The 21099-nt window shown below is 52.4% G+C and overlaps 3 protein-coding genes and 1 non-coding gene across 14 annotated transcripts in view; 1 reads left to right on the top strand and 3 right to left on the bottom strand.

The window, feature by feature from the left end:
• Positions 1-2878, bottom strand: part of ERCC1 (ERCC excision repair 1, endonuclease non-catalytic subunit) — a 57679-nt gene extending 54801 nt beyond the window's left edge. The window contains exon 1 of one of the 5 annotated variants that reach the window (XM_081515712.1): positions 2637-2878. Coding sequence is in view for 1 of the 5 variants with exons in the window: in XM_081515703.1 (XP_081371829.1) it covers positions 2365-2407 (43 nt within the window). In the remaining 4 variants the exon portion in view is untranslated. Of the gene's footprint in view, positions 1-2364; positions 2580-2636 lie in introns of those variants that run through there. The other 4 variants (XM_081515720.1, XM_081515716.1, XM_081515708.1 and 1 more) reach the window with 4 other exon arrangements.
• TRNASTOP-UCA (transfer RNA opal suppressor (anticodon UCA)) lies at positions 2488-2574 on the bottom strand. The gene has a single exon. It is a non-coding gene; the product is annotated as a tRNA-Sec (tRNA).
• A 3052-nt stretch (positions 2879-5930) lies between the features above and the next one.
• RTN2 (reticulon 2) lies at positions 5931-14641 on the bottom strand. Of its 3 annotated transcripts, none has more exons than XR_014060873.1 (10): positions 14410-14641; positions 12508-12552; positions 11915-12385; positions 11550-11807; positions 8911-9118; positions 8379-8576; positions 8217-8315; positions 8041-8087; positions 6706-6764; positions 5931-6430 (listed from the first exon to the last, which is right to left on the bottom strand). XR_014060873.1 is itself a non-coding variant. In XM_081515681.1 (10 exons), the coding sequence occupies exons 1-10, from the start codon at positions 14441-14443 to the stop codon at positions 6349-6351; spliced, it is 1413 nt and encodes a 470-aa protein (XP_081371807.1). In that variant the 5' UTR covers positions 14444-14641; the 3' UTR covers positions 5931-6348. The 3 variants fall into 3 exon arrangements, 2 of the variants coding, with proteins under 2 accessions (XP_081371807.1, XP_081371808.1); XM_081515681.1 differs by having other exon boundaries at positions 8217-8286; positions 8438-8576; XM_081515682.1 differs by lacking the exons at positions 11550-11807; positions 11915-12385; positions 12508-12552; positions 14410-14641 and adding an exon at positions 10848-10927 and having other exon boundaries at positions 8217-8286; positions 8438-8576.
• A 193-nt stretch (positions 14642-14834) lies between these two features.
• On the top strand, positions 14835-20322 carry PPM1N (protein phosphatase, Mg2+/Mn2+ dependent 1N (putative)). Of its 5 annotated transcripts, none has more exons than XM_081515686.1 (5): positions 14835-15030; positions 17828-17945; positions 18021-18126; positions 18211-18271; positions 19768-20322. In XM_081515686.1, the coding sequence occupies exons 2-5, from the start codon at positions 17843-17845 to the stop codon at positions 19831-19833; spliced, it is 336 nt and encodes a 111-aa protein (XP_081371812.1). In that variant the 5' UTR covers positions 14835-15030; positions 17828-17842; the 3' UTR covers positions 19834-20322. The 5 variants fall into 5 exon arrangements, with proteins under 5 accessions (XP_081371812.1, XP_081371813.1, XP_081371814.1 ...); XM_081515687.1 differs by lacking the exon at positions 14835-15030 and adding an exon at positions 15213-15244; XM_081515688.1 differs by lacking the exon at positions 14835-15030 and adding an exon at positions 15349-15418.
• Positions 20323-21099: the final 777 nt, after the last annotated feature.

The raw sequence follows: 21099 nt of genomic DNA, 5'->3' as shown, positions 1-21099 counted from the left end.
AGGACTTCCCACACACATAGGCTGTACCTCCTCCTTGAAGAAGTAATGAGGCAGAATATTAGCCATGAGGTGTCTGATACCAAAATACTAAAGGCTCAGGGAAGTTTCCTGGTGAGGGAAGAATTTATACTTGACCCTGTAATGTCCTGGGGTTGGCCTGAGCAAAAGTGAGGTAGAAAAAAAATTGAACTGTTGAAGACCACTCAGGTACATTGGGAGTCCTCAGGGTTGCATGAATCATAAAACCTGGATCACTTTACAGTGAAGATGAGTTTCCTTTTGCTTTTTCACATGATCACGTCTTCTGGGTGAATAACATATTGGGGACAATGCAAGATTGACTAAACCAAAGATATCGCCACTTTGTCCGCAGATACACTGAGCCATCCCCATTGCAAGGTCCAAGCCCACTCTCATTTACATAGCAACAAGCACTTTGAGAATTGAAGTACTGGTCCAGAGGTTAGGTGTCTTAGTAAATGACTAAGCAAGGGGATTTGTCATAATGGAATGCCTTAATTTATTAATTAGTTCAAAAATTTGCTAATTTATTAATTTTGAACTATTAATTAGTTCAAAAAAAGTCAGACACGACTGAGCACACACACAATATTATATGCCCAGGGCTGGGGACACCGCAGAGACTAAGACAGCCCCAAGCTCCCCCTCCCAGGGTTAACAGTCAAGTGGGGGACACAGACCTGTTCCCAATCAGGGATGATCTAAATTGGGCAGAGTTGGGGGAGTCCATGGGACTTGGAGTACCCCGTGGGGGCACCTAACCTGGTCTGGGAGTCAGGAAAGACTTCTGGGAAGAGAGGATCCCTAAGGTGAGTCTTAGAGGATAAACAGAGGGCATAGAAAGAAGTAGAAAAAACTGAGTCGAATCAAATAGTGCAAAGAGTTGACGGGGGACGGCTTGGTACCTTGAGGAAGCTTGAGGTTCACGGGGGCTAGAACAAAAGGTGTGAAGAGAGAGGTTGAGCAGGGACCAGATTCTGCAAGCTAAAATTCCAGACTAAGTTTAGATCTTCTCTTGAGAGTATTGGGGAGCTCTGGCAGGTTTTAGCCATAAGAAATTCAAGGGCAGCTTTGTGCTTAGGGAGACTCCTCTAGCTGCCAGGCTGAGGGTAACTGGGAAAGAGGTGCGGATGAGGCAGAGGGCCAGGGAGGAGGCTAGGATGGGAATACCAAGGTGTGAGGGGGTGCCTGGAGCAGCACCAGGGCTGTGGGCTGGAGAGGAGGGGAAGGATTCAGAAGAGGCAAAACAGGCAGGGTTTGGTGAGTTGCTGGCTTAGGAAAGACAGCAGGGGGCAGTGGTAAATAGTATGGGCCAGGGGTCTGAGAGCCCTGGGGTTGGAGGCCTCCCAAAGGTGATCCTGGACAAAAGGCTTCATCTTTCTGAACCTCAGTTTTCTCAGCTGCAGAATGGGCTGAAGGGTATCAGTGAGTTTATACATGCCAGCGCTGAGCACAGAGTAAACGTGCAATTATTACCATCCTCGTCCCTGTTATTACAGCCATCCTGTTTCCCTCTCTGGAATACTCTCCCCTTCGGCTGACTAATTTCACTCCCATTCTTCAGGTATATGTTCAAATGTTACCCTCACACCCTACCTGAACTCAGGTCTCATAAGATGTCCTCATAGGTTCTGTACCTGCCTTCCCAGTAGCGAACACTTTGATAGTTGTTAATTCAATGCGGAATTAATTAATGTTTAAAGTCTCCTCCACTGGCGACGAGGTCAGGGTCAGGGTTTTGTAGTCATCAGCGTGTCCCCAAGACCGCTCAGTGCAGGACTGGGCATGGAGCAGTCACCCAGCAGATACTTGTTGAATATGCTGCTGCTAAGTCGCTTCAGTCGTGTCCGACTCTGTGCGACCCCATAGACGGCAGCCCACCAGGCTCCACCGTCCCTGGGATTCTCCAGGCAAGAATACTGGAGTGGGTTGCCATTTCTTTCTCCAGTGCATGAAAGGGAAAAGTGAAAGTGACGTCGCTCAGTCGTATCCGACTCTTAGCGACCCCATGGACTGTAGCCTACCAGGCTCCTCCGTCCATGGGATTTTCCAGGCAAGAGTACTGGAGTGGGATGCCATTGCCTTCTCCGCTTGTTGAATGTGTGAATGAATAAATGATCAAAGGAATAAATATTCGACTGTTTTATAAGTGCATGCGTGATTAAATACATGAGTGGGTAAATGACTGAATAAGTGAGTAAGCAAGTGAAGGGGAGGAATCCAGGATCACTTTCTAACTGTAAATTTCCTAGAACTGAGAGTGTACACGAGTTTTTCTTCATCTTTTGGAGTTCTTTGGTTTTCCCCGGGGCGGGCAGGGGTGGGGTGTGTGAATGTACTCACAGGGAAACACTTGAGCGGCGAAAAAGAAAGACTGCAGCGACATCTCCAGACGCGGGTCCGAGGTTCTCAGGACCAACTCACATTCTAATGTCCAGTTTGGAAGAAGAAAAGACGAAACTGCTTCGCCCGAAAGGTGGAATTGAACCACTCTGTCGCTAGACAGCTACAGGTTTGAAGCCTGCACCCCAGACCACTGAGGATCATCCGGGCGAGAGAAACCACTACCCATACAGATATATAAAACTCAGAAATTTCTAATATTTTACACTTACGGTGACACAGTTTCGAGGGCGTGAAACAATGGATTTCAAAATCTATAAACTTTCCCAAGTTTGTTACGACAGACGTCCTCCGAAAATGCTGCGTTTGTCTCCTATGGATTGAATCACGTCTCTTTGGAAACTATCTCATTTGCATGGCGCCGCGCATTCTGGGAAACGGTGCTAGGGGACGTGGCCCCCTCGTGTCTAGCTGTTAAAGAGACTGAAGCCCCTTTTATCCAAAAGAGAAGTCCATTTATTTTTTAAAAACAAAAAAGATTCATAATTCTGGATTCAGAAGCTTCTTTCCTGAAAAATCTGAATTCGAGTGTGTGCATTCCCGTTTAGAGTCTGATTTAGTCCGGCCCCGGAGACTCCGCGCTGGCGGCTGTAGGGCTGGTGCGACACCTGGTGTTCTTTTGCGGAACTTCAGCGATCTAAACCTTTCAAAAGTTTAACGAGCGCCTCTCGGTTCAGTTCAGTCGCTCAGTCCTCTCCGACTCTTTGCGACCCCGTGGACTGCAGCACGCCAGGCTTCCCTGTCCATCACCAATTCCCGGAGCTTGCTCAAACTCACGTCCATCGAGTCGGTGATTCCATCCAACCATCTCATCCTCTGTCGTCCCCTTCTCCTCCCGCTTTCAATCTTTCCCAGCATCAGGGTCTTTTCCAATAAGCGCCTACAGAGCCCCAGACACAATCCTAGGTACTGAGGATGACAGAATTTCTGTCCCCGTTGAGCTTAAACACTAGAGATCATCAGTTTTTGCATTTGCATTTTATGGCCGAGGAAAGTAGGCCATAGAACCGGATAGTACCCTACCCTATCCACACAGCCCATCCACATGGGAAAATAGAAACTGTGCCATCGTAATTATTATTTAAAACAAAAAAAGTGATCCTTTTATAATCCAAGTCGGTGATCCTTTGACAACAATATCATTCTCCGACATGAATCTTCCCGTGTCTCCCTTCTCAGCGGAAAAGTCAAATCTCTTACCGCAGCTTTACAATCCTGACAAACAGCCCTTTCCACTTCTCTGACCCCATGTCCTCCTACTCCTCTCTCCTCATATACTTGGTTTCTGGCACATAGATCTCTTGCTGCAGATACCAGGCATGCTCGCTTCCCAGGGCCATTGCATCTGTTGACCCCCTTGTCTGAATCTCTTTTCCTCCATATGTTCCCATGACTCACTGTCTCCCTTCACTCTCGCCTCTGCTTAAATATCACCACTTAATGAGGCCTTCCCTGACCACCCAGTTTAAAATAGAAAGCCTTGTCACTCTGTCCCCTTCTTCTGCTGAACTTCTCTCCATCACCCTGATCACCACCTGCCCTTGTCTAGGTCCATTTGCTTATTGTCTGGCTGCTCCCGCTTAAATAGCAGCTCCATGAAACCATGGACTTTGTTTTGGTTCATTTCTGTGTCCCTGATAACTAAAGAGTGCTTGAGCACTTGCCAGATACTCACTAAATGTGTGTACAATGTATGCAAGAATATGGGGACTTTCCTGGTGGTCCAGTGGTTAAGGCTTTGTGCTCCCACTACAAGGAGGCACAGGTTCCATCCCTAGGTGGGGAAATAAGATCTGCATGCTGCGGGGCAAAAAAAAAAAAAAATCACCATCCTTTTCTGAGCCTCAGTTTCTCCATCTGAAAAACAAGACTGGTGCAACTAGGGGGAATCATAACAAGCAGATGGATATAAAAGCCAGACATGGCACTGTGAGTGACTCAATTAAGACTGTTCCCATCACCAACCTGTTTCCTGCCTCTAGTGGGCGTGCCAAGAATGGGCTTGGAGGCTTTAGACATTTTTGGATCCATAATCTCAAGCAGTCCCTCTTCCTCCAGTTTTTGATAAAGACAAATGGACACTTCGTCTTATGGAAAGTATCAATAAAAATATCTTTAGGAAATGTTGCTATTTTATTTGAAAGTTTAAAACATTGCCCCTAAAAAACAAAAACAAAACACTGCCCCTGCTTGCTAAATCCAGATTCAGGAGAAGCCCCTCAAGTACTCTTTCTTTTAAGTAGCAAGCTGCTGCTAGGCAACCCCTGTATACAAAATCTGAGACTGTAACTACCACTCTTGTAACATTATTATGTATCTTGTAAAATGTGACATGCCTCACTAGAGGCAAGATTTTAAGTGATGCACAAGTAAACATTTAAAGTGGTAATAGTTTTGTGTTTAACTGTTATTTTCTATTGCTGGCAAGGGATACTGACTTCCTTAGTGGTGGAGTAACATTTCATTTTAAAAGACGTTTGCTTTATTTTTTAATAAACCAATTTAGGGAATTCCCTGGTGGTCCAGTGGTTAGGACTCCGAGCTCTCACTGCCAAGGGTCCTTGCTTGATCCTTAGTCGGGGGGTTAAATTCTACAAGCAATGTGATATGGCAAAAAAGAAAAAAATAGTTAACTAGCAGAACAGGCGATATATGGATCATCAAAGTCCGAAGAACTGAGTGGGACGTAGATAGCTTATGGTGACAACTTTTCATTTGAGGAAAGGGAGACTTCCTGCTCAAGGTCACGTAGTCAAAAAATAGAGAAGTTGATTCAAATCCAATCTATTGGTTTGTTGTTGTTGTTGTTTTCCTATTTTTCGGCCCTTCTGCACAGGGTGTGGGATCTTATTTCCCCCACGAGGGATCGAACCCACCGCCCCCTCTGGGCAAGCGCAGCGTCTCAACCACTGGACCGCCAAGGAAGTCCCAACGTCCCTGGGTCTTTAGACTCGAACTTCCTGCCTCCTCTTGCCCCGGTTTAGTTTTGGAAACCGAGGCCCAGAAGCCACGAGGCCCTGGGTTTATTCAAGGCATTTGGAATAGAGAGAAGTGGGTGGATGAGAGACGTTTGAGAGAGTGAATAGACGTGGCTTCACGACTGAATAGATGTGAGGGAGTAGGAGCCCAGGGTCAAATCTGGGTCTCTGGCTGGGCGACAACGTGGACAGGAGGGGACTCCCGGACTTGGTAATCAGGTAGGACCAGGAAGAGGTTTGGATAGATTTGAGGGGGGGTGGAGAGTCCCCCAGAAGGCAGCTGGATACATGGGTCTGGAACTCAGGTGAGATGGGGGCACAGCAGGCGGAGTGTGGGGATCGCCTAGTGATGTCTGCCAGGAGTAGAGGCGTGGAAAGCGACTGTCAAGGCCTGACCAGCCCTGGGATCCGCCCGCCTCTCGGTTCTTCTGCAGAGATGGGGAAGGTTCCTTCTTGAGAATCACTTACGCGCTTTTCAGGGCAGGAAGATGAAAGCTGGAGGGGGCTGGAAGCACAGGAGGCCTTGGGTTTTCCACAGAAGTCTTTATTACAGTGTAAATCCAAGCTCAGGCCTCCCCTGGGCCCCATGCAAAGCCCCAGCGTTGGGGCTAGTGGCGTCAAAAGAGACACCAAGCCCTCACGGCGCCTCCAGCGGTGGGGTCACGAAAGTGCAGGGCGTGGGCCCTATCTAGACAACTACAAGTCCCAGCAGGCCCCGTGGCCAAGGTGCCTCGCTTTCCTTGGACTCCTAGAGCAGAGCCTCTTGGGAAATGTAGTCCTGGCCGCTCAGGCAATTTGCGCAAACTCCCTGGTGTGAGTGATCCTGACACCCACTGGGAAATGGCTCGGGCTGAGGCTGGGAGAGGGCAGGGATGGAAGGGAGATGGAAGAGGGCAGAGGGCTACAGGGGGTGGGGGCAGGCGTCCCGCAGGCAGAGACACCGCTTTCATTCGGCTTTGGCTTTGGGTCCGGAGACTGCAGCTGCTACCGAGGCAAGGGCTCCGGTCCCTGGGATCTTAGCTCGGATCCTGAGGGAGAAACAGGTGGAGTCAAGGGGTGGGGCAAGAGACAGGATAATTAACTGAGAACTAAAGGGAAAACTGGAAGGAGGAACTTACGGCCCAAACCAGCCCCAGCCCTCCACCTACTGGCCTGCGACAGAACTGTCTCTGACCTTTTAAGAAGGAAATATTCAACCCCAGGAGATTTAGGGATAAGGAGTATAGAGGGGCAAAGGGGGCAAAGGGAACGTTCCCAAGTTTCCCCATTCCCCATCCCATCCTTCTCCACCACATGCGCTTACTTTGCTTTGATGTGGCTCAACTGATTGGTCACCAATCCCACATACTGATCAATCTGGGCCTGGGGGAATGAAGAAAAGGGGTGAAAGGAGAGATTGGAGGGGGCTCTTCTCCCTAATTCATTAAGGAGGCTGCTTCCTCCCCCCCACTCAAATCAGGAGTTGGGGGGAGCGGCCCACCCTGCCACCTTCAATTCTAAGCCTAATAAAATACCCTTGGAAGTCAGAAGTCCAAGTTGAAGTGTCAAGCTGATTGGGCCATACTCTGTGTAGGAAGGGATGATGGGTAGACACAAGAATTTGCCAGTGAGTTTGTGTCCTGGGCATTGTTGTTAATCTTTGAGATGTGTGTATGTATGTGTGTTTAGGGACAGCGTAAGAGCAGAGGGCATTAGTGTTGCTTGTCAAGTCCCTGACTGGATTGATTTAAATACTAGTTTAATTCACAACAGTAGCTGACTTTGTGAGTCTCAGTGATTCCAGCATGTGAGGGAGTTAGTTAGGACTATATCCCTGGCAGGGATGGGCATCACTGGGCTCTCAGCTGTGCTGGAGAATGTCAAAAATGGAATGTGGTCCATCTGTCTGTCTCTGGGTAGGATGTATGTCAGTTGACCCTGGTTCTGTCAGTGTTCTGGATAACAGACATCCCACCTGATTTAACTGAAATGTCAGTCCCTCGCAGTTTCAGGGAGTGAGGGCATCAGTCAGTCCACCTGATTGGCTGGGATGGGTACCAGTCAGACCCAGGCTATGTGTAGGGATAGACGGCATCAGTCTGTCTGTCTGTCTGCAAATGGAATATGTGTTTGTCAGTCCCTGGTGGTATCACAGGGACAGAGGGTATCAGGCTGTCAGGAGAAGGCATTCATCTGTCTGCCTGTTTCTGGCTAGGATGAGTGTTGTTTGGCCTCCTGCTGTGTCAGGGAGAGAAGACACCAGTCAGGCTCCTGCTCAGGAGCTAGGACATGTCAAGGCAGGCCTTGCATCATTGTTGGGGAGGAACATCGGTGAGTCTACTTGCCTTGGGTTGGGATACATCAGCTAGATCCTGGCTCTGCCACTGGCTCTGTCATGGGACACCAATCAAAATGCCTGTCTCTGACTATTGAAATGTATTAGGTAGACTCTAGCTGCATGGAGGAAGGGCAGCAGGCAGACCACCTGTGCCTGGCACGTGTCAGTCAGACCCTGACTCTGTCGGGGTAGGAACACCAGCTGGTCCTCTCATCTCTGGCTGGGACATTTGTCATCGACCCTGGCTGTTGGGGGGCAGGGGGCGATCAGACCAGTTGTGTTTGGTTGGGGTACTGCCAACTGAAGGCCTGGTACACTCACCTGGTGCTGTCGATATAGCAGAGGGACTGTGAATACACCGATCACTCCTGTGGGCACAGAGATGGGGGGGGTCAGGGTCCTCCCCAGAGATTAACAGTTCCATTCATAACCCTGTCCCCCACCAAGCCTCAGCGCCCCACCTCCCCACCCTGCCCTCCACAGCCTTCCCAGCTCACCCAGAATGAGAAGAGTCAAACCATTGAAGACGGCACCCACGAAGGTCAAGATGTAGAAGAGAAGGGCCAGCTGAGGGTGAGGGTGAGGGTCAGCAGAGCCTACAGGGTGTACCCCAGGCTGGGAACTCACCCAGCAATGGCCCTCCTCCCCCTCCACCCCACCAGGGGCAGGGAGGTGAATGCTGGGGACCCAGGAGGGAGGTGGGGGGCCTTCAGGGCACCTTGAGGGAGTCCACGAGGTCTTCTACCAGAAAGAAATGCCGCAGCTGTATGGCCGCAGAGACCACACGGGAGGCAATCTGCTGGGACAAACGTTCAGTCTGCTCCCGAGTCAGGGTCAGGTCCACGTCCAGGTAGGCCCTGAGAGAACAGAGGTGTGTGAGGTGACTTGGTGGGTGGAGGGGGCCCAGGTTGAGGGAAGTGCCCGAGACAAGGACAAGAAATGAGGGTTGGGGAGGAGGCCAGGGTCAGGAGATGGGATCAAGGATTAAGGATCAGAGGTTAGGGTCAGAGGTCAGGGCTGGAAGCCAAGGGTCAGAGTCTGGTTTAATGTCACAGTATCAGGTTGGAGTTAGGAACAGGAAGAGGATGGGTCGGGGCCAGAGTGAGAAGTCAGTGCCTGATCTGAGGTCATGGGTCAGCAGTGGGGCCTGGACAGAGATAAGGGGTGAGGGGCCGGGCTGGGGCTTCTCACTGGAAGGGGTTGGCGCCGTCCCCCCGGTGCACGGCTTGCAGCACTTTTCGGTAAACCCTGAGAGAGATGGTGCCGCAGAGCAGCAACAGGGCCACGTGGGCGGCCACGGACACGATGCTAAAATGCAGGAGGCTTAGCAGGGCGACCATGAGGCCTGTGAAGACCACTCCTGACGTCCTTGTGTCCTTCCAGTACAGCAGGTCTGCCACTGTGGAGGGAGGGGGTGGCAATCAGGCTGGGGTTTGGAGCTGCCCTGGCTGACCTCTTGACTTCCTATTTCCTGTCTCGGGGCTGAACCATGACCTCTTGACACACCTGTGGGAGCCTTAACCCAATTTCCAGATTTTTATTTGTCTTCTTTTATTCCATGCTTGGGCTCTCCTGGTGACTCAGACAGTAAAGAATCTGCCTGTCATGTGGAAGACCCAGATTTTATCCTTGGGTCAGGAAGATCCCTTAGAGAAGGGAAAGGCTACCCACTCCAGTATTCTTGCCTGAAGAATCTCATGGACAGAGGAGCCTGGCAGGCTACAGTCCATGGGGTCACAAAGAGTCAGACATGACTGAGTGACTAACACTTTCATTCCATGCATGCCTCCTGGAAAACCCAAGTTAACTGTCTAGCAAGTCCCCACAAGCTTACTCCTGCCCATTGATTATGTGTGAACACAAATTTGGGTGAAAAAAAAACATTCTTCTGCATCATGCATATCTCACTCTACTTTTTCTCCTAGAATTCTCTCTGGTCAACTGGAACAGCTTTTAATTCGTTCTTTTTAAGGGCTGCACAATATTCCATGGTGTAGCTACACCATTAATCATTTTATTCAACCATGTATCTATTGCTGGGCCATTTATTTTGTTCCCCCCACCCCACCCCCTTCCTAGACAGTACTGCAAACAGCCTCCTATAGATATTCTTACCTCCAGGAGGTTCTGTTTCTGAGATACAATCCCAGGGGTCAAATCGCTGGGTGGACTAATTTTGTATTTTCAAGTATCATAAATTTCATCGGATTGCTTACAAACAAGAGTCGAACAATCCTTTTTTCTGTGAAATGAAGTGACCTTTTCCCAGCATCCTGACCAGCAATGGGTGTTATTGTTCTTTTTATTTTATGCACCCTGACGGGTATCAAGTAACATCTCCCTGATACCCCTACCAACACATATATCTAAGTCCTAAATGTATTAATGACATCATTCTCCTTCCTAGGCTCTAACTCAAATTTCTAACTCACCTCCCAAGCCCAGCCTAAGCTTTGATCAGTGGCCTTTGGACCCCAAGATTTCATCTCACTCATCTTAACTTTTAACAGCCCTCCCTATAATCGGCTCCCCTTTGAGACCTGAACTGAGAGCCTGGTACCCTGCCATCTATTTCTGGACAGTTTCCATCCTACCACCCTTACTGCAATCAGACTGACCCATCCCTACCAGTCCCCCTCAGAGTCTGCCTCTCCTCACTTCTGCATCCTCCCTGTACACATCCTCCCATCTACTGTAACTAGGGTAGGTCTTCCCTCAACCCCTCCCCTGCAGGCTCCCCGAGGCTTGCGCCATTGGGTGGGGGAGGGGCCGGGTCGTCTGAGGCGGGGGCTAAGTTTAGGCACGCTGGGGGGAGGGAGCCTCTCCCGCAGCTGTGCTGGCCTGTCCAGCTACTGAGTGACAGCGCTGCCTGGACCAGAGGCTGGGGGAGGGGGCCTCGCTGCTCTCGGGCCCCAAAGCTCCGGCTGGAGAGAGTGGGGACCCCACACTCCCACCACGCCCTCCCTAGGTACCCCCACAGCCCCTCAGCCCCAGCCTGCATTTCTGGGGAGTCTGGAACCAAGAGGAAACATCCCCCAGAGTTGAGGGCGACAAAAGCGAATCTGGGGCCCTTTCCACGGTCCCCCAGCCCTCGCGTCCCAGCGTCCCAGCCCGCCCCGAAAGCCCACCTTTACTCCCCATCTCGGCTCCTCCGAGTGAGAGGCTACAGACACCGCTGCTTCTCAGGGATTTTGCCCACTTCAGTGGAACCCGGAGGGAGGGAATAGGGGGCGGGGCCCCCTTTGTACCCAGCCAATGGCTCTCCATAGAGGTGGGAACAATTCCAAACCGGTGTGGCTCTCTTTGTAAACAGCCAAAAGTAGGGATGTCTACAACCAACTTATAGGAACCGTTCATGGAGACTGAGCATACTTTAAAGCACGGCGGGTCTATCTACAATTTGCCAATGCTAGTGCTCAGGGAAGAGGAAAGGTTTTAAAAGGCGCCGAGTTTACTTTTCGAGCCGGGTGGCCACATTCAGAAGAGAGCCTTACTGTTTCAGGGATTTGGCCTGTCCAAAGTCAGCCTTTAGGGGGAGCACTATAAAAGAGGGATTTTTTTTTTTTTTTTAGCAGTTAGCTAATCCCAATCCTAAACCCTCAATGGGAGGGCTCATTTCTCGAGTGGGAGGGGCAGCTATATATAAAGAGCCAATGGCAATCTTAGGTAACGGGACTTTTTTTAAGGGTAGAGTTTATAATGTCCTGCCAATAGGACTACATCCTCCGCTTCTCCATTCTCCTCCATTCCTTCGGGAGTTTGGTGCCTTTAAATATCAATCCTCCACCCTCCCAGTGGCCCAAAGTAGCAAGTTCCCTCGCGGAGTTTACCTAGAACGTGTGATTCCAATGTGAATTCTGATTGGTCCGTTCTATCGAGGCACTGCCCCGTGATTGGCTCCCGCTCCAGCTGACCCCACGGCTCTTCCTCCTTCTCGTCCAGCAAGGGCTCATCCGGCCAAGAGTTCGAATCCCGGGATCGAGGTGGGGATGGGGTGGGGGTCTGGGGGATCCCAGAGACAGGGCTAGGTTGTGGAGTAAAGACTTCCAGCGGCAAGGACTGAACGAATCCGAGTGGTAGGTCCAATTCTGGTGCGTTAGAGAGAGAAGGCTGTGAGCTTTCGCCTTGGAGGTGCCCTAAGGAGAGAAACCACCCACCCCTTGTGGCTTCAGTCTCAGCACCTCAGACATCTCACCTTTCCCAGCCTCTCCAGCCACTGATCCTTCGGGCTCCTCGTCTTCCAGTGGAGTGGAGCTACTGGTGGCAGAGTCCTCCCCAGTCCCCGCTCCCCGGGTCGCCCAGCCCAGTTGATCCAGCTGGAGCCCCAGGTCCTCCAGGGGGCGCTCAGCTGGAGGGGCAGAACTGGGGCCACCTCGACGCCCGGGCTCCGGGGATTGGCTCAGGCTGGGGATGCTTTCCAAGCTGTCGCCCAGGCCGGGCTGAGGGGGCGGGTCTCGCGGCTCCGAGACTGAGCGGCCCTGGGGCCGTGGGCGGCGAGCGGCTGAATCCCTGCGAGCCCCAGAGCCCACCACACCGTCGAAGGCGATGTAGGAGAAGGTCAGCTCCCGGGGAGTGCCCCAGTCCTGCGACGTGGTCTCCTCCTCGTCGTCCTCCGAGAATTCCCGGGCTGTATGCAGCTCCCGAAAATCCGAATCTTCGTTCCCTCCTGACACGAGCAAAGGAGGGCATGAGCTCCCCTGACGAAGACCCTAACCCACTCCCCTTAACCCCTTGGCCCAGCTGTGAGCCCCCTTCAAGTTCCCTTTCACATCCTCCCTCTTTGTTTACCTTCTGTGGAGTCAGGGGTAGATGAAGCTGTAGACGGAGCTTCTTCTGCAAGAGGAAAATATCGAAGACTCTTAGAAGTTTAGACTGCCCGAGTTACAGTAGTGAGCCAGTCCTGGAAACTTGTATGAATTAAGGAATCTTAGAATTTTCATCACAGGACCTTTAGAACATTCTGCATACAGACTCTAAAACCTTCCTATCCCTGCTATCTGAAGCTCAGGCTTGGAAGTTCAAATCCAGGAATCTTGATCTTGATCTTAGAGTCGTGTCTGACTCTTTGCGACCCCATGGACTGTAGCCCGCTAGGCTCTTTGTCCATGGGATTCTCCGGACAAGAATACTGAAGTGGGTTGCTGTGCCCTCCTCCAGTGGATCTTCTGAACCCAGGAATCAAACCCGCGTCTCTTACGTTTCCTGCATTGGCAAGCGGGTTCTTTACCAACAGCGCCACCTGGGAAGCCCTTAGGGATTTTAGGAGGCTTTTAGGAGGTTTCAATTCATTAATTCTTTCAACAACCATTATTTGAGTGCTTAATAAATGCCAGTCACTATTTTAGATCCTGAAGATACAACTGTAAACAAAACCCCTAGTCTTATAGAGCTTACACTCTATAGGGGAGATAGACACAAATAATTAAACTTATGGTGTTGGATGCTAAGTGTATGGAGAAAAATCAAAGTAAGGGAAGAGAAAATAAGGGGATACTATTTCAGACAGGTTGGTGAGGAAGACTCCTTGGATGACATTTGAGCAGAAATCTGAATGATGTGATGAAGCCATGAGGATATCTAGGGAAGAGTCTTCCAGGCAGAGGGGAAAGCCGGTGCAAAGGCCCTGAGGCAAGCACTAAGCTTTGCATATTTGAGGAACAGAGAAGTGTGCAGATATGACTGGAACAAGGTGACTGATGGGAAGATGATGGGAGAAGAGAGCAGAGAGGTAAGGTGGGGGTGGGGTGGGGAGATGAAGGGCCTTCCTTTGTAAGCCCAGGTAGGGACAAGATCCTAGAATGTAGAGATTATACGCTAAAACGTTGAAATAACAAATTCTTAGAATCTTGGCATCTGGACTCCCAAGACATGCAAGTGGCTAGGTCAGTGTTGAAATACCCAGTTCTCAGAACCTCGGGGGTGTGAGACAGAGACTGTTAGACAAGGACCGTTAGAGCTCTGGGCTCAGAAATCATGAGGCTTAGACAAGGCGATTTCAATTATGGAATTCAGCCTCTCAGAGCTAGCTTGGGGCTTTGCCTACAGGAGATGCTCAATACCTTTTGGAAATTGAAATCGCATGCCCCCCCCCCGCTCCCACCTCATTTCCTCAGATGGGGATTAGGAGACCAGGAATGAAAGACCTGGAGTGGTAAAACCAGCTAAGGATCCAGGAGTCCTAGCCCCAACCCAGAGACTGGCTGTTTCCCGGGGACAGGGGATTGGACATTTCGGGTGAGACCGGGGCTGCTTCTGATTCTGGGCAGAAAACGGAGATGGGATGCGAAGATGGGTGATCCGGGGGCGGGGGAGTCAGACCCCTCTTCTCCATCCTGACTCTACCCCTCCGTTGAAATCCCCTCCCCGCCGGCTGCGGCCAGCACCAGGGCGAGGGGACAGCTCCTGGAGAGCGTCCTCTTCCCCGGGCGGAGCCCCGCGGCACATCCAAGCGCCCAGCGCGCCCCCCGTCGGCTATCTCAGTGCCCCCAACCTCTGCCCAGTCTCACTCAGATTCTCCGGGTCAAGTCACCCCCATCGCTGCTAGAACATGGGGGAGGGCAGATCTTCCTTTGTCTCCTTCACCTCCTCCCCTGTCTCGGCTCTCCCGCGGCCCAGGTCGGAGGGGAAACCGAAGAGGAGCCCACCCGGGCCTCTGGGTCCCACACCAGGCCTGAGCCTCCCCCTACTCACTGCAGTGGGCGAAGACCGGCAGGACCTGCCCCATGGCCCCCCTCGGGCCTGCATCGGGACCCCCGCCCACTCCGGCCACGCCGCCTTGGGCCTGGGGCCGCGAGAGCTCATCTCCGCCGCGCCCAGGACGCCGCCGCCGCCGCCATCCTCGCCGCCTCCTCCTGCCGGGCCGTTCGAGCAGCCGCCGCCGCCGCCGCCGCCGCCGCCGCCCTCAGTTCAGCTCGGCAGGGGCGGGCGGGGCCGCTGGCGGGGGGGCACTGCAGCGCGGGGCCAGGGGCGGGGCCACAGACTGGGGGGCGGAACCTGAGGGAGGGCGAGGGGGCGGGGAAAAGCTCGGGAGGATGGAGGGGTGTGGCCCTCCTAAGAAAGGGGCGGAGCTATGGCGGTAGGCTACTGGTCGAGAAGTCGTGGAAGGCGGTCTGAAGGGCGGGGTCTAGCGAGAAGAGGGGGGGCCTTTAGTGGGAGCGAAGAGGGGCCGAGAGTGGGGTGAGGGGCTCAGCGAGATAAGGATACAGGAGCCTAGGCGGAGAGGATGGAGGCGTGGAACTCAGACCGGGTTCTGCTGGAGCTAGAGGTGTCAATGAAGTGAGGGTACAAAGATTCTACCCCTGGGAGGTAAAGGTATGAGCTTAGAATCTCAGTGGGAGTGGGAAAGGGTGCGGGAAGAAACTACTCTGAAACTTTTGAGACAAGGGGAGGAGCTCAGACTTGAAGGGCCTTAAGCTAATTTAGAAATATTCAGAGTTGGGCGGAGTCAGTCCGAGACAGAGGAGCTAGAGGCGTGGCCTAGGGGGAATAGGGCAGAACAAACAAGGGAGATGGTGTGGCCCAGAAGGTGAGCGCAATCTGGAGTGAGGGGGCTGGGCCTGTAGCTAAGAGGCGGAGCTAGAGTCCAGTCGGGATAGCAAATATTTGGAGCCACTGTATGTATGAATGGATGGGCGGGACCTGGAAGAGAAGCGACTGAAACCCGGGGACTAGACCGAGAGCGAGAAGTCGAAATAACAAAGTTAAGGATTGAAAGCTTTTGAAACCCGGGATGGGACCACTGATATGGGAGAAGATTGGACAGAGCAGGGCTGGGCTGGGTACCCGAAGCCGAGTGTTGTGTTGAGAATACTGATTCTAGAAATCGTTTCCCAGTAACACTGTTTAACTTCTGTGACTCGGTTTCCTCTTCGGTAAACTGGAGATGATGATGTAAAATTGTGTGTAGCTATGGTCAGTGCTAGCTTTGCACTATCGTCATTTTTCACTGATCCAAACCCGAAGCCTCGCTTTGAAGATGCGGAAGAGGGAAGCCCTAAGAGTTCAACCCTTTCTAGTGACTTGAGTGCAAGTCAAGGGCATAGGAAGGAGATTTAGGTGGTTTAAAATGTTACAAGGCAGGGGATTAGTGAGCGGGTGGGGCGGGGATGGTTAGCAGGTGCAGAGGGTGGAGCCTTCCTGATCCCCAAGCCGAAGGATGGCGGCCCTTGCCCGCCTGCTGGAACGTCTCCTTTGGCCAGCCCGCAAGGAAGAGGAGGTAGAGGAAGAAGAGGAGGGATGCAGGTCTCCCGACAGGCCTCAGTCCCTCCTAGACGCGCCGCGTTGCGCCCAGCGGCCGCACGGGGGTGCGGCGGCGGCGTGGGGTCTGCGCTTCGGGGCTAGCGCAGTGCAGGGCTGGCGCGCACACATGGAGGACGCTCATTGCGCTTGGCTGGCGCTACCCGGGCTGCCCCCGGGCTGGGCTTTCTTCGCAGTCCTAGACGGCCACGGCGGGGCAAGAGCCGCCCTCTTCGGCGCGCGCCACCTGCCGGGCCAAGTGCTCGAGGCGCTGGGCCCGGCGCCCAGCGAGCCCCAGGGCGTGTGCGAAGCACTGCGCCGCGCCTTTCTGAGCGCAGACGCGCGCCTGCGTGCGCTCTGGCCCCGCGGTGAGCCGGGGGGCTCCACCGCTGTGGCGTTACTGGTTTCCCCGCGCTTTCTGTACCTGGCGCACTGCGGTGACTCCCGCGCGGTGCTGAGTCGCGCCGGCGCCGTGGCCTTCAGCACTGAGGACCATCGGCCCCTCCGTCCCCGGGAACGTGAGCGCATCCATGACGCGGGCGGCACCATCAGCCGTCGGCGCCTCGAGGGCTCTTTGGCAGTGTCCAGAGCACTGGGAGACTTTGCCTACAAAGAGGCTCCGGGAAGGCCCCCAGAACAGCAACTCGTTTCCGCGGAGCCTGAGGTGACCGCCCTGGCACGGCAAGCCGAGGACGAGTTCATGCTCCTGGCTTCTGATGGCGTGTGGGACGCGATGTCCGGGTCTGCCCTGGCGGGACTGGTGGCATCGCGCCTCTGTGTGGGCTTGGCCCCAGAGCTTCTCTGCGCGCAGCTGTTGGACACATGTCTTTGCAAGGTCCTGGGGGCGGGGCTTGAGATCTTTGAGGGAAGAACCTAAGGACTTAGGGAAGAGGAACTTGATAGAGAGGCAAAAGTAAAACTAGAGGATGGGTGGGACTCCAGTAGGGGGCGGGGCCTGCAGGAACGGGGCAGGGCCAAAAGATGCAGAGAGCGGAGACTAAGGGAAGACAGGAGACAAGATGGGATGGATAGATAACGCAGGTAGGATTTAAGAGAAAGGGCGTGGTCTTTTGGAATGGGACAGCTCTTAGGGCTTCCTGGGTGGTTCAGTGGTAAAGAATCCACCTGCAATGTAGGAGATGGAGGAGACGCAGTTTCGATCTCTGGGTTGGGAAGATCCCCTGAAGTAGGAAATGCCAACCCACTCTAGTATTCTTGCCGGGAAAATTCCACGAACAGAAGAGCCTGGTAGGCCACAGTCCATAGAGTCGCAAAGAATCGGAAACGACTGAAGCGGCTAGGCACAAATGCTTAGGCCTAGAGGTGGGTACTGAGGTGTGGTTAGTGGCAGAAGGAAGAGCAGCTAAACAGCAAAGTGCGAGGAGCTTTGGAAAAGAGAAGTTGTCCTTACTGTTGCTCAGTCATGTCCAACTCTGCGACCCTATGAACGGCAGCACACCAGGCTTCCCTGTCCTTCACCATCGCCCAGAGTTTGCTCAAACTCATGTCCGTTGAGTCAGTGATGCCATCCAACCATCTCATCCTCTGTCGCCCCCTTCTCCTGCCCTCAATCTTTCCCAGCATCAGGGTCTTTTCCAATGAGTCAGCTCTTCGCATCAGGTGACCAAAGTGGTTCTCCTTGATAGGGTGGGGCTAGGACAGTGAGAGAGGGCGTGGCCTAAGCAATTGGTCTTTGTGAGAGGCTTGCTTTAGAGTGGCAGAAGGGGGGGACTTTCGAGAAATGCGCATAACCAGATTGGGAAAGGGGCACTAGAACAAGGGGAATTTGGGGAACTGCTGCCCAAGGCATAGAGCCCTGTGCTGGGGCCCTCACGAGTGTTCCACCAGGCTCTCTTTTCTCCACCTTCTCCAGGGCAGCCTGGACAACATGACCTGCCTCCTGGTCTGCTTTCCGGGGGCTCCCAGACCTTGTGAGGAGGCCATCAGGAAGGAGGTACTGCTCAATGCAGCCCTGGGACGCAGAGTTGCAGGTGAGCGGTGTTGGAGTCCAACAGAAGGGGTGGTCAGCCAGCCGAGCACCCCCACAATTCTTGTCTCTTTCTCAGAGCTGTGTGCCTCTGCCTCGGGGCCCCCCAGCTTGAACACAGTTTTCAAGACTCTGGCCTCTGAGGACATCCCGGATTTACCTCCTGGGGGAGGGCTCTACTGCAAGTGAGTTGGGGTGGGGTAGGTTGGAATGGGAGAGTTGCTGGCAGGAGGAGGATGCCCTGCTGAAGGCCTTCCTTTGCTCTCTAGGGCCACAGTCATCGCTGAAGCTTATTCTCAGTTCTGCCAGGCCTCAGGACAGCACTGGGTGGTAAGGACCCTGTATTCTTGAACGTTTCTCATAGAAGCATGTAATTCAGGCCCCCACCTCACTCCTTTAAGTGATGGGGAAATTGCAGCCAGAGTGGATTTGCCCAATATATTAATAAATTCTCACACCTTGTCCTGAAGAATTGTGATGGGGGGGAGTGGGAGGGATCGGAAGCAGAAGCAGAGGAGAAGAGATTGTGCTTCCCAAGAAATATGCCCCTGACTTTGCTCCATCATTGGAAAAGACCCTGATGTTGGGAAAGATTGAGGGCAGGAGGAGAAGGGGGCAACAGAAGATGAGATGGTTGGATAGCATCACTGACTCAATGGACATGAGTTTGAGCAAACTCCACGAGATAGTGAAGGACGTGGAAGTCTTGCCTGCTGCAGCCCACGGGGTCACAAAGAGTCGGACACGACTTAGCGACTGAACAACAACAACACTGCTCCGTGAAGGGCCATCATCCCAAGCACCACCCCCTCCATCCAGGAATAAGGCAGAAAAATTCACGGAACACTGATGACCAACCTGACTGCATTGCGGAGACCACCAGGACATCTCTGAGGGTGGTCTAGATCTTAGAGGAGAGAGGTTGTGGATTGGGTCCAGATACCCTATTTGGGGGGCTTCCCTAGTGGTTCAGACAGTAAAGAATCTGCCTGCAATGCAGGGGACTTGGGTTCGATCCCTGGGTCGGGAAGATCCCCTGGAGAAGGGAATGGCTATCCATTCTAGTACTCTTGCCTGGAGAATTTCATGGACAGAGGAGCCTGGTGGACTACAGTTCATGGGGTCACAAAGTTTATTTGGAGATGTCCAAGGAGGTGGTGGGTGAAGCCATATAAACTAAGGTATGGGGTGGACGTCTGGGAGGAAATGTGAGAAAGGAAACTGGAAGGCCTTTGCAGGGCAGAGAAGGGAGCTGGGTTATTTATTACTCTTTGGCGGGCGGTATGGATAATTTCTTAGCAGCAGAAAAGAGAACTTCGTAAGGATTCTTTTGATTTGTGAGTGACAGAAACCTCATTCAAACTGCGAAGACAAAGCAGAGAATTTACTGGTCCGTGTAATTGAAAGAGTTCAGGGACTTAAGGCATGACTGCATCCAGTTGTCAAATGATGTCATGCGGTTAGTTTTATTTTCTCTAAATTGGCTTCATTCCCTGGCAGGGTCTCCACATGAGGTGGTAGAGAGTTGCTGCTCCATGCTCACATCCCAGGAACCTAACATCCCCAGTCGGGAGAGCATGTGTTTCCCAGTAGGGCAGCCGACCAGTCTCCATGTCTCTGATTGGCCAGGCTGGGGTCACAGGCCCATCCCTTAGTGCCCGGCCTTGGAGTCCACTTGCCCTAAAACAGAGGGGTTGATGAGATAAGGAATGTTGTTTCCTCAAAGGAAAAAATAGGAGCGGAGCATTCAGAACACCAAGGAGTAAATACTGAGAGGCAAGAAGGGGTTCCTATTCACCGTCTTCCACATTTTGTTTTTACACAAGGGTCAGAACGGGGCTGAGGAACCCACTGGCGCCCATTCAGGCTCTGCCTTGCACTTGGAGGCTTAACAGCTGTCATCCTTTGAGGACCCTTCTGCCAGCAGTGTTCTTGCCTAGAGAATCCCAGGGATGGGGGAGCCTGGTGGGCTGCGGTCTATGGGGTCTCACAGAGTCGGACATGACTGAAGCGACTTAGCAGCAGCAGCAGCTGCCAGCTGGGACCTCAGCAGAATTAAGGAAGAGAACTCCCCTTCCCCAGTTATGCAGACCAGTGGAAGGAAGAGAAGCTGATGGAGGAACCCCAGAATGTTTATTTCCCTTTCTCCTACTTCCCTCTCATAAGACGTCTTATGAGAGAGGGGAAATTCCATCCACCAGCTAGACCAAAAAAAAAAGAAAAAATCCAAACCCCAAAACCAAATGTCTAATAATTAGAGCTGACTGGACCCTGAAAAACACCCAGTTCAATAAACTTCTCTTCGCTTCCTATTTTTCATCTGTTTGGCAGGGAGGTTGGGGAAAGTTTTTATGATTAAATTTTAATTACATAATTCAAAATATATTTTTCTTGTGGCAAAAAAAAAAACCCATATGCATTATTTGCTCAGTCATTTGGCAAATATGTATGGGGCACCTGCTGTGGGCAAAAGGCCCTGCTCATGGCCATCAGCCTGGCAGACCCACTGAAGTTCCTCCTCCTGGAACCTCCTGGTGTGGGGGGAGGTGTGGGGGGTGGGGTGGGGGGAGGGGTGGGGGGTGGGGTGGGGTGGGGGAACAGCAAACAAGGGAACCCATAATAAGGTTATCTCAGACACTGACAAGGGTCTTAAAAAAAAAAAGGAAATGGGGGATGTGATTAAGAAAATGTCTAGGGGAGCTATGTTGGTTTTTTACGTTGCTATCTATGGGTAATAAGTTCACTTGGTTTGAAATTCACAGGGCACAAAATGGCACGCAATGACAAGTCCCCACCCATAGTCCCTCCATTTTCCACCTAGGGATGGTCGCTTTAGACAGGGGTGTCCGTGAAGACCTCTGAGGAGGGGACAGCTGAGTAGAAACCTAACAGACAACAAGTCAGCCAAGCAAAAACCCCAGGGAAGGGTGTCCTGGGGCAGAAGGAACAGCTAGTGTGAAAGACTAGAGGAAAGATTGAACTTGACGTTTTTTTTCTTTTTTAAAATTTTGTTCGCACTGGGTCTTCATTGCTGCCCATGGGCTTCCTCTAGTTGCCAGCAGTGATGGAGGGCTTCTGTTGTTGCGGGAGCTCGAAATCTAGGGCACACTGGCTTCAGTAGTTGAGGCATATGGGCTCAGCAGTTGAGCTCAGAGGCT

This window comes from Giraffa tippelskirchi, chromosome 7 (genome assembly GCF_054371585.1).
Source record: "Giraffa tippelskirchi isolate mGirTip1 chromosome 7, T2T-mGirTip1v1.2.pri, whole genome shotgun sequence".
Taxonomy (NCBI): domain Eukaryota; kingdom Metazoa; phylum Chordata; class Mammalia; order Artiodactyla; family Giraffidae; genus Giraffa; species Giraffa tippelskirchi.
The sequence above is the reverse complement of the archived record's forward strand: the minus strand, read 5'-3'. Positions and strand labels throughout refer to the sequence as shown.

Excerpts from the sequence above, each read along its gene's own strand:
- RTN2 (XM_081515681.1), bottom strand. The coding sequence starts at position 14,443 with ATGGGGCAGGTCCTGCCGGTCTTCGCCCACTGCA. Across the intron at positions 8,287-8,437 it reads ACCTCGTGGACTCCCTCAAG|CTGGCCCTTCTCTTCTACAT; the intron begins GTGCCCTGAAGG and ends CCTCACCCTCAG. Across the intron at positions 8,088-8,216 it reads TTTGACTCTTCTCATTCTGG|GAGTGATCGGTGTATTCACA; the intron begins GTGAGCTGGGAA and ends CTGTGCCCACAG.
- PPM1N (XM_081515683.1), top strand. The coding sequence starts at position 15,875 with ATGGCGGCCCTTGCCCGCCTGCTGGAACGTCTCCTTTGGCCAGCCCGC. Across the intron at positions 18,127-18,210 it reads GGGGGAGGGCTCTACTGCAA|GGCCACAGTCATCGCTGAAG; the intron begins GTGAGTTGGGGT and ends TTTGCTCTCTAG. Across the intron at positions 18,272-19,767 it reads CCTCAGGACAGCACTGGGTG|GGTCAGAACGGGGCTGAGGA; the intron begins GTAAGGACCCTG and ends TTTTTACACAAG.